General features: G+C 42.1%; 1 protein-coding gene across 2 annotated transcripts; it reads right to left on the bottom strand.

The window, feature by feature from the left end:
• Window positions 1–4,143: 4,143 nt before the first annotated feature.
• On the bottom strand, window positions 4,144–10,731 carry loxl5a (lysyl oxidase-like 5a). Of its 2 annotated transcripts, none has more exons than XM_068707112.1 (7): window positions 9,954–10,731; window positions 6,557–6,665; window positions 5,765–5,902; window positions 5,044–5,200; window positions 4,801–4,896; window positions 4,556–4,671; window positions 4,144–4,469 (listed from the first exon to the last, which is right to left on the bottom strand). In XM_068707112.1, the coding sequence occupies exons 1-7, from the start codon at window positions 9,973–9,975 to the stop codon at window positions 4,463–4,465; spliced, it is 645 nt and encodes a 214-aa protein (XP_068563213.1). In that variant the 5' UTR covers window positions 9,976–10,731; the 3' UTR covers window positions 4,144–4,462. The 2 variants fall into 2 exon arrangements, with proteins under 2 accessions (XP_068563213.1, XP_068563212.1); XM_068707111.1 differs by lacking the exon at window positions 9,954–10,731 and adding an exon at window positions 7,459–8,443.

The following is a 10,731-nucleotide window of genomic DNA, read 5'->3' as shown; positions in this document are numbered from 1 at the left end:
CTGTTCCTACATGTCTGTGTGTTTTTGTACGTATGTCTCTGGAGCCATAAGGCGTCCTCCCGTGACAGTTGAACAGATGTCTTGTACGAGGGGAGACACCTTAACGTTGTCTGACACTCATGTGCAAAACCCATAAAACAATACGAGCATTTAGAAGCAAATTCAGACCAAAAATAACTGGAGGGTTTCAGCTGAATAACCTGTCCGCCCTCTTCACCCTTTCTCCTCAACCTCCCCTCCATCTCCTCCTCCTGCCCAATCCCACTTCCCAGCCCAAAAATAATACAATAACAGGATTAATAACAGGACAGCCTGTTGAGTGTGTGGATATTTACACAGCAGCTCTGGGAGGAAAAGTACAGGGGTCATTACATTCTTCTATTTCAAATAGGGAGCGCTGTTAATGATGTGTAAATGGTGAGACTCAAGGAGTCCTTGTCCTGCCCAGGTAAACATTGTCTTCTTTTTTTTAGGATGTCAGACACTCGTCTGAGGAGTCATTTCCACTGCGCTCACTCAAACAGCTTCTACTCTTTGCTATAAACAAACAATTCTCTAAAATATACAGACCAGAAGTCCAGACAGAGAAACACAACATTAGCACGGGGCCGGCGTCAAGTTATTTCACTAATGATCCAAACTCATACCGCAGACTCTATACATACGGGAGGGAGTGTAAGACATCTATACTTCAGTCAGTGGTTATGTATGTGTGGATTTATATACATCAGAGTTCATTTAGAACATATAATAGTTTTGCACATCTGTTACAGAGCTGAATCAGTTCGGTCTATTACCTCCATGATTGGATGATTAATAAGTTGTTAAAATGTTGTATATGCATAATTATTTGTCTACTCATGGAGCTGATGTGTGAGTTCATAGTTTAGTCTAAATGTGTTAAATGAATTCTGATGGATGATAATTTATATGGAAACTGGCATGGTGTTGATTATTGCAATTTTCACATTAATCTCCTCAATCCCACAGAGCCTTCAGCAGGTCCATCACAATGAGCTCATACTATGTGAACGAGCTTTGTTGAAACCCACAGAAGTTTATCTTGAATTCTTCTGGTTGGTGAGTGTCTCATTGAGTGACATTGTGATAAGTAAAGGCCGGGGGGGCCCTGACACGTTGGGCCCCTGAGCCCCTGGGCCTGTGGCCGGTAGGCCCGGTTAGTATCCATCAACAATCACAAGCTTTACAAATGTATGACTCAAAAGACACCAACACATTATCAGGTAATGCTATGAACATCACCTCAGAGATTTGAATGTTCAACTTAAAGCTGTAACAAAAAGAATAGAGAAATCTGAAGCATAGAGGTTGACGGGGTCGGTATTGACCATTTTGCAGTTTGTGTCTGTACAAGGAACAAGCCCTGGCATAAAGTGTCACTGCAGTCTCGCCTGTTGGCTCTGACGCTTGTTGACCGGGAGTCTCAGACAGTCAGGCCTCTGGGCACAGCCTCACAGAGCTTCAGCCCGTGATAAGAATGGTTTAGCCGTGGTGCTGCTGAGGTCAGCAGTTTGCAGTCAGGTTTTCCTGGCCGTCTACGGATCTGTGGAATTTCTCTCCTCCACGCCATCTCCAGCGGGGGAAGGCAGGGGCGACCGGCAGCTCTGGCCATCCTGCAGGCCCTGCGGGCTCAGCACATCGACCTGCCCTGAGCAAACAGCACGTGGAGCGGCCGAGGAGGCTCTGCCCTGACCCTCTGTCACACTCAAATTCACATCAGTGGATCACCTTGACGGCTCTCTGACCAAAGATGGTTTGGGCTCCATAGAGATGCCATATTTGGGTAAGAGGATGAGTGAAATCTGGCATTATAAAATAGGTTTCAATCCCACTGTGATGTGGGTATCTGCAGCCTACATGCACTGAGACATTCCTCATCTCTGATATTCTCTTCTGTCGTACCACATACCACCTTTTTTATCCATGTATCTTTATCTTAACAGCAATGGAAAGTCACCTGTACAGTTACAGGGTGTCACAATCTGGCTCGTGAGGCCATGACAAAGTTTGAGACACATCGATTTAAAACGTTAAACACATTGATTTATTAAAAAAAGAAAAGTAAGATTAAATACACAACAAAGGTAAAAAAAAAAAAAAAAACAGACCTGTCAGAGAAATCAGTAGTGCAGGTTGTGCGTGAGAGAGGAGATAGTGTGTTAATGTTGTGGGGTGCATGTAAATAAAGTAAAGCAAAGAACCAGCAGAACTACAGCTGCAACACAACCAAATGTGGCTGCAGGGAAGGCGAGAGGGAGACTGTCAGACTGGGAACACTGGTTGGCACTAATGATCACCTGCCACCAGGTATCTGAAAACAACAGATTGGCAGGAATGAGCAAGGGATGTCACAAGAGAGGTTTTGTACTTTTTATTCTGCTTCTGCTACATTTTTCAGCAACAGATATACAGTTACAACAGTTATACTTTTCAGATTATATTTCACCAACAATAAACATATGATAAAATACCAAAATAAACCAGTAGTTAGGAACTACAGAACCAAACCACAAATACTTCTTATCCAGTATTAATATTTTGATTATGTTAAACATAATAATATATCTGTCACAGGAGGCATTATACTGCAGAATCAGTACATTTATATTTGATGTACATTTTGATGATAATACTTATGTACTTTTACTTAGGTATATTTTGAATGAGTATTTTTACATTATTGTATTAATACCTTATCTTAAAGTAAGTAAAGGATCTGATTACATCCTTCACCACAGTATTACTGTGTTCCAGCACTGAATATACACTAATGTAATACATTCTCTAAAACTTTATTCTGGGTTTCTTGGTGCCTTCATAATGAGTGTGAATTAACAGATGGAGATCGTCAGCCCAGCAAAATGAGGACTGACATACACAGCCTCTGAGAAACCGACAGCAGGCTCCTACCATTACCTTGAGAGGGAGGAGAGACGTTGGTGACCTGCTGGGGCCCTGATGTTGCCATAAGACAGACTGTGAAAGTGAGTCAGTGAGTGAGCTGCTCTGGAACAGCAACAGATGCTGCAGCGCTGTACAGAAAATACACTCAATGACCTCAGCTCCCACCTGCCTGCATATTCATCTCATGAACATCCTGGAATTGTTTCTTTCTTTCAACATAAGGCTTCGCATAGAAGTTGCTGAGATCTCCCACTTTACAAGGACTTTATGAGGACTTTATGAGGACTTTACAAGTCAATACAGTCAAAAGCGTCAAAACCCTCCACTTTCACGCTCTATGTTTAACATTACAAGACCATGAAGGAACATATTTGTGCTGGACAGCAAAGAGTGCCGTTGAAAAAATAGCAAAATGAATGAACTGTGTTAAAAAATGTTTGTTGTAGTGAGTATTCATTCCACGTCCCAGCCAGACGGTGTCCCTAATAAATCTGGTGACAAAGTGTAAACAGAGCGTTCCCAGAAGCCTCACACAAAGTCATTGCCAGGTGAATAAATGTTTTCTCAATCACTCATCTACTGTAACACAACATGACAAACACGCAACGACAGGCTTGTGGTGTGAAGCTTCGTGTCTTTTGCTTCCATTTCCGAGACACGTGCTAAGTGGAATCATTTCAGGTATTTCTCTGAGGTGTGTTATTCTAAAAGCATTTAAGAAATGTACCACTCCTCACTCGAATGGCCCTCAGCTTGTGTTAACTGATGGTAATGGTAAATGGTCAGTGGAATGACTTCATATTGTTAAATATTTGTTCAAATTATTCCATCAGTAGTGGCTATTCAGATTTATTTTTTTAAAGTAAGGCATCAGTCTTCAATGGTACCTTTGTTTCCAAAAAAACCCAACTTAATTATAAAATATAATAAATTAATTTTAAAACAATCAAATTCCCTTTCACTAGATTGTAAAAGAACAGACAATACATTTGTGCGAAATTTACACAAAACTGCACAAAATCATACACCCCATTCTGCTCGAAACGCATGCATGAGAGTATTCGGCTTTTATATTTTAACAGAAAGTCTTTCATTCCCATACATATTCAATATTAAACAGAGGATCATTTTCTCTGACAAGACCAATTGCTAATGGATTTCAAGGGAGAAGAGCACCACGCATAATAGGCACCAATTGAATCGCACAGTATAACTGAATGAATTTACACAGCTTGAATTGCTTCTTTATATTTGTGAATCACGGTAACACACATTCCTCAAGTTTTCTGCACACAAACAGCAAACAGTAGAGTTTTGCATTGCTTAAAAATGTATATTTTTTACAAATAACATAAGTTAACATGTAGCCAGTCTGGCTGTAGCAACAGCATATCATATCACATAAATAAGAACAGATTAGAAAAACATTTTAAAGTAAAACTGCTGCACAACAGAGCATCAACTACACATTAAGAGCAGCAGTCAAGAAGGTATTAAGTATAAGTATTCTGTGGGGAAATGTTTGTCTTCAGTCAGGTCAGCTTCTGTGGAACAAAGAAAAGATGTCAGTGATGAGCTCTTCTTCTTTTGGACTTCAGCTAAAAGGAGTGAGCACACAAGACTGACTTACACAGTGATCCTGCAGTTTCTTGCCTGAACGTAGCTTCCTGTGTACCTGATGTCGCAGCGCACCTCGTTGTTGGAGAAATCTGACTCCTGAACCATCTGAGAGGGGTTCACTGTCACCTGAGGAACAGTAGAAACAGCTATGAAACGTAGATATTCTATTTGATTCCAGTTATTTGAAAACATGCTGTTGTGAAGTGAATAAGTAATCTGTTTTTATCCATCATGTCCTATTCCATTAACTCCCACCTTGAGTATGTAGTTTCCAGGTGGTACGTCAGTGATGTCGATCCACTGGCAGTCGATGTTGGCGTGATACGTGTCGTAGCAACCAGGACCGAGCCCCTGAAAAAAAGCCAAACATGCATTATTCTTAACCTGAGAAAAACAGTTCATCTTAGAGTAATAAATTATCATCTAATAAATAAAATAATGGATGGATGGATGGATCAATGGAAAAGTAAAAATAAGTCTGAGACCAGGAGGACCAACCTGTGTGTGAGCAGTGCAGGCGAAGCGCCGTCGCACCCCCGGGTCACAAGACGTGTCCTCCAGACAGAAACTGGCCTTGTGTCCCTCTGCGACCTTCTGTCCAGTGGAGACGTCCAACAAGTCGTAATTACTAAAGGCTTCCATACTGTGGTAATGCCTGTAGATACACAGAGAGAAATGAGAGCATTACTGAAAACGTGTTGTGGAAATCCTCATTTCTGTTTGATCGTACACATATTAGCACCAAGTAAAGGAACTGAACAAACTGTAACTGGCACCAAGTACAACTGCTGGAGTGACTCTTCATTGTTTCATAAGGAGCAATTTGTGATTTAGTGAATTTGCCATGGACATGTGGACAGGAGGAGTTGGGTTGCGATTTGAATGACTGAAGCTGCAGTCTTAATAGATGGCACACTATCCTTGGATTTTATTATTAATATTTCTCAGAGCCGTGTATACATGTTTGATTTTATATGCACCTTTTGTGATTTTGTCATTTAATGCACTTTCAAATTTGCATATGTTATGACTCTGTGAAAGCCGAGGAAAGACTACATCTGCACGGTGGCAGCTAGGAGACTAATAAAATATTACAGACGACAAGATTAAGACGGGGAATAACTGACACATTCTCAAATGTATGATTCATTCAAATCTGGTAGATCAAAGAGTCTACACACTACTGTGCACGGATTTGATATAATACCACTGAACTCACTGGTGGCAGCTGTGCCATTCCCACTCATGTCTGGGCTTCACTGGGAGAAAGTCTGCTGTTCCTTGGTTCTTCACTCGCTGGGGGAACCGCAGCAGGACTCTGTAGTCGAGATCCCTCACACTGGGATGACTCGCAGACCTGAAAGAAAAGGAAACAGGAAGGGAATGAGCCAAGTTAAACTCCAGTATCTTCACTATGAGCTGAAATGACACGGAGGCAGACCTAATTCACTGAGCGCACAGCTCGGGTTGACTTGCATCACCTTTTTATTTGTGGTGTCTTTACATCACATTATCCTCTAAGCACACTGAGCTTCTTATATAATGGTGCATTACTGTGTAAGTGACAGGGCTGGTGTCTGGTCTTGCCTCAGCAGTTTTTGCATTCACCTCAGGAGTCCTTTGCCTTTCACTTCAGAGCTTCTTTTACTTGGCAAAGTGGCTGCTCAGATCAGAGGAGGGAATCTCGGGTGGCTGCCAGGTTTGTGTCCAGCCGCTCAGTCACTCAGCTATAGCTTCCAAATGGGACTGAGGCCAACACACATCCTAATGTGGTAACCTCAGAGGAAGCCTAGATGATTATCATTATGTCTTTAGTAGTGTATACCGCATTGATTGACAATTTATCACACTGTAGAGAATAGGTGCTTAACAAAATGTCAGGGACAAAGGGCAATACAAGAATCATCAGACTAACACTACATCTACTCGTATCTTCACTAATTAACTGATTTCATTGGTCTTGACTCAACTGACAGAATAATTCTGTGTGAAGTCAAATAAATAAGTGCACCTGGAAAGACAGTTTTCTTCAGCAGCACAGCGAAGTGCGTACATCTGCACTCTCTGGATGTAAGAGGCAGCTTGGATGTAGTAAGGGTCAGGAACCAAGTCTGGGAGACCTGCAGAAGAAAAGAAAATTTAAAAATAATGTAAATTCACTGATTCAAACAGAGTTTCACTTTTCATTAAGACTTTTGAGGGGGGCTTCAAACGTAGTCTCTCTTCTGGAAAAGAGGTGGAAACTTCAATATTCTCCAAGGAAGTCAAGACAGAAAACATGTAAATTATTTACGTAGCATAATCAACAGAAATGTAGGTGATGTTTTGAATTTGCATGCATAGATCATCAGAACATTACTGTGGGTATCTCACCTGTATCTTTAAAAGTAACGAAATCTATTTATATTAACTGATTATATACTTAAAAACATATTTTGTAAATTAAACTAATGTTATTGTTTAACAAGTCATTTTACTTTGTATACCTGAGTATATTTGATATAAAACACTTTAATAGAATACTTCAGCAGATTACTGAATAGCAAACTTTGGATAATTTACTCTCATAACTTATACTCTGCACCACTTCTGGCAAACTACTGTACTAATGACTCCGGATCTATCAATCAGCCAGTTAATTTCAATTTTGCTCAGAGGCTCTCATACTGAAGACATTAATTTTGTCGTAAGGGTGCATTAACTCTAACTGCCATTAAAACTGCATTAGAAAAAAGGAGATTTAATTTTGAAAATGAGCACGAGGCATCTGTGCCTCAGCATTGCAGAGCTCAGTGCTTCCCAGGGCTAGTTCATTATTCCTACTTTGATTTCAGGGCGTCATCAATTAAGAATTAACTTGTTTTATCTACTTTTTAGCTAAACTTTGGTTTCAATGTCTCCTGTCCGCCTCACCATTGTGGAAGAACCTGGTGCCATAGCCCGGTCCTGGAGGGCGCACAGTGATCCGGTTTCTGCGGTCTGGTGGGTAAACATTATAGAAAACTGAGTTTCTGTGATGAATACTGTGCGGATCCTGTGGGTCTCCCATGTCCGTAGTCCTTGTTGTCTCCGACCTTGGTCGAGGAAAGTGTATTTCTACGGCGTTACTGGACAGCGCTGTGGGAGAAACATTTGTCTCCGATGTGATTCTGGTCAGTGAGTGCGGTCTTTGCGCACTGGTAGCGTCTCCTAAACGCGTTTGCTGCTGGTTGCGACGTGTATTCCCACTATCCTCTGCCACTGTGACCAATCCAGCTGTGGCAGATGACCGGGCAGCGGATTCTGAGCTCTCAGATCTTAAAGAAAAGTCCGGTGATCTTACCGGTGACGCTGTGGTCTGTTGTGGGCCATCTCCAGGTGTACTCCGGCCTCCTCGCGGGACTCCGCTGCCGGAGGACTCCTGGATGGAGGTGAAAGCGGCAGCGCTACCGTTGGACGGTGCCTCTTGTGAACGGACAACCACAACCTCTCCGGTGGTTGCTAGGCGCGGTGGGGACCGACTGTGTGTCCCGGGTCGTCCCGAGGCGAGTAAATACTGACCCGCATCAACACCAAGAACCGACGCATCCATTTGATTGAGGTCGTTTTGTTGAATGCGACCCCCGGCTGCGTCCTCGAGGTTTCCATGTCTGATTGTGGTGGATCTACTCAGTGCAACAGGAGGGTGAAGTCGGTTCAAATTGTTTTTAGTTGTCAATACGAGCTGAGTGCGTCTTCTGCTCTGCGCAGGTGAGCGATATTGAGTCCCCGTGCTCAGTAAACTGTACACCTGGCCGTTATTCTCCCACTGAATCCGGTGTTTCCACGGTCCAACACGTGCGCGTAAATGGTGCTGACCGGTTCCAAAACACACCAAAACGCCTAGTAGGCAGATTAATACAAGCACTATCTTCTCCATGACTCAATGTGAAGGTGTCTCTTTGTGGAGAGGTCTGACACTGAGACATTAACGAAGAACATTTCAGTTTGACTTGGGTGATGGGGTGGTGTTTTGAATACACTTAACTCCGTCACGCAGTTACGCACGACATCACCACTGAGAGAGACTGCGCGTAGAAACGTCTTCAAATGTTTGCAATGTGAGTTATTCTCAGAAAAAAAAGTGTTTTCACATGTACAGCAAGGAGCTACGCTTATGTCCCAGTTTAACCATTTCACCACCGTCCCACCAAGTAGAATCCTTGAACCAACGGTGCGCTGAAAGCAATTAAGCCTGCAATATCTGTATGGAACTTAATTTCCTTGTAGCCTATTGGCACATTGCGCATAGGCCACATTAGGGACTGCACAGTGTTGGGAGTGTATGTCATTAGTTGCACAGTGTACCGCTGGGCTTTAATGAACCTGTTGAATCTCCACTCTGAGGCTAAGTCGACCTCTTCACCACATGATGGCAGTGGATCCTCACTGAAAGTCAACGCTCTGACTAAGTCTCGTGACTTTTGGTGTTAGCACGTAACGGCCCGTTTATTCAGCTTTGATTGAAGGGAAGATATATATGACAATGAAGTGACTTGACATTTTTTTCTCGAAGTTTTGGATCCAGATATGTTTTTCAAACGAACTTGTATTCACGAGTCTCCCTTAATTAACCTTCAAACCCTAAATGTATGTGTACTGTATGTATGTATATTTAAGAAACAGAACGCATCGTCTCTCCCAAAGCATGTCTGCACTTCAAATCTTGTTGTGTGACATACTTCAAAGTCAGGTCAAACTTATATAAATAGATCACTATAAATCACTGTGGAGTTTTACAGGCCTTATTGATCTCTTAATTCAGCTGCAGACAATTTACATGAACATATCCCCATATGTGTAATACTTGAGACATGTCAGGGAGCTCTTTACATTTCATATTATATGCGCTCCATGTTCTACCATCACATTTAGACCTACTGTAGGATGGGTCATTTCAAAAGGAAAGTCTGGTCTATAATGTGGTCAGTGTTGCTAAAATAGTAACATGGAGACTTTGCCAGGGATGAGAAACTGGTATTTATTGGTAACAATAAAAAGAAAAAGACACATGAGGCTCAGTCCTCATTCCTCTTTGTTGGTTGACAGATCAACAAGCCATCATACACATTACATGCTGTACAAAAAACAAATATCCCTCATAATGTTTTTTACAAGGATATCAAGTGTTTTTCTGTAGGACAAAAAGTGGATGAGGAGAGTGTGACATGCTGAACCCCCCAAATAACTCCATTGAAGTCCATTGATTTTCAAAATGTGTAACACCTTATTGTATTTTTCTCAAACATGCAAACTGTCAAGACCTGAAATAATCCAGCTTAACGCGTGAACAATAACAGACAAAAACATAGCAAACTATACATCCACCAGAGGACAGTCACAGGTTGTTCATGCGTATGTTGTATGTATATATAGTAAGAGGCCCTCACCTTTGCCTTTATTTTGTGTCATTCATCATGTGGCTCAGCTATTCTGGCTGCTTGGACGTGTGGACAGACTTGTAGAAAGTATACGTGGTGCAAGTCACGAGTGCATGGTGACGAAAAGTCACCAGCACACTCTGGATTAGCGGAGGTCAGAGTGTATGAAACCTCCTGTATCTGCACCAACACTACAAGAACTCTCCTCTAAATATACTCGCACACCCTGGCAAGCACTCAGAGCCTTTCAGCAATCTGTGCAAGTATAAATCCATGAGTGAGTGTGAGAAACACGAGCACGGTATGTGTGTGTGTGTGTGTGTGTGTGTGTGTGTGTGTGTGTGTGTGTGTGTATGTGTGAGTAAGTCGTGGGACATGATCACAGGGTCTGTTTAGCTCAGACAGGCTGCAAAGGGATGGGTGTCATTCCTCCAGCTTGTCGGGTGGTCTCTCACAGTGTAAGCCTTTGAGATCTCTCCAGCCAGTGATACTGCTCTGTCCCTAAATCATTGACACACATGATTTGAAACCCCAGCCATCAATGAACACTGGTTTCAGTTTCCATTATAGTTTTTTTGGAGGTTAAAGTTACAGGGTTTTAACAAGAAACCTGTTTGTTTAAAATGTTCAGAAATAACCGGGAAATATTGTGGGAAAAGTCACATTCTCCAAATAACTGTGATTGCCAGTCGGCTATTTGTCGACCTTAAGTCCACTGTGGGAAAGTAACAATATACTCGAGCTGTAGGCTACAGTATATTGCTATTCGTCTCATACTTGGCTTGAG

This window comes from Cebidichthys violaceus, unplaced genomic scaffold (assembly GCF_023349555.1).
Source record: "Cebidichthys violaceus isolate CVI_PGR_0920_01 unplaced genomic scaffold, fCebVio1.0.p SCAF_13, whole genome shotgun sequence".
NCBI classification, from domain to species: domain Eukaryota; kingdom Metazoa; phylum Chordata; class Actinopteri; order Perciformes; family Stichaeidae; genus Cebidichthys; species Cebidichthys violaceus.
The sequence above is the reverse complement of the archived record's forward strand: the minus strand, read 5'-3'. Positions and strand labels throughout refer to the sequence as shown.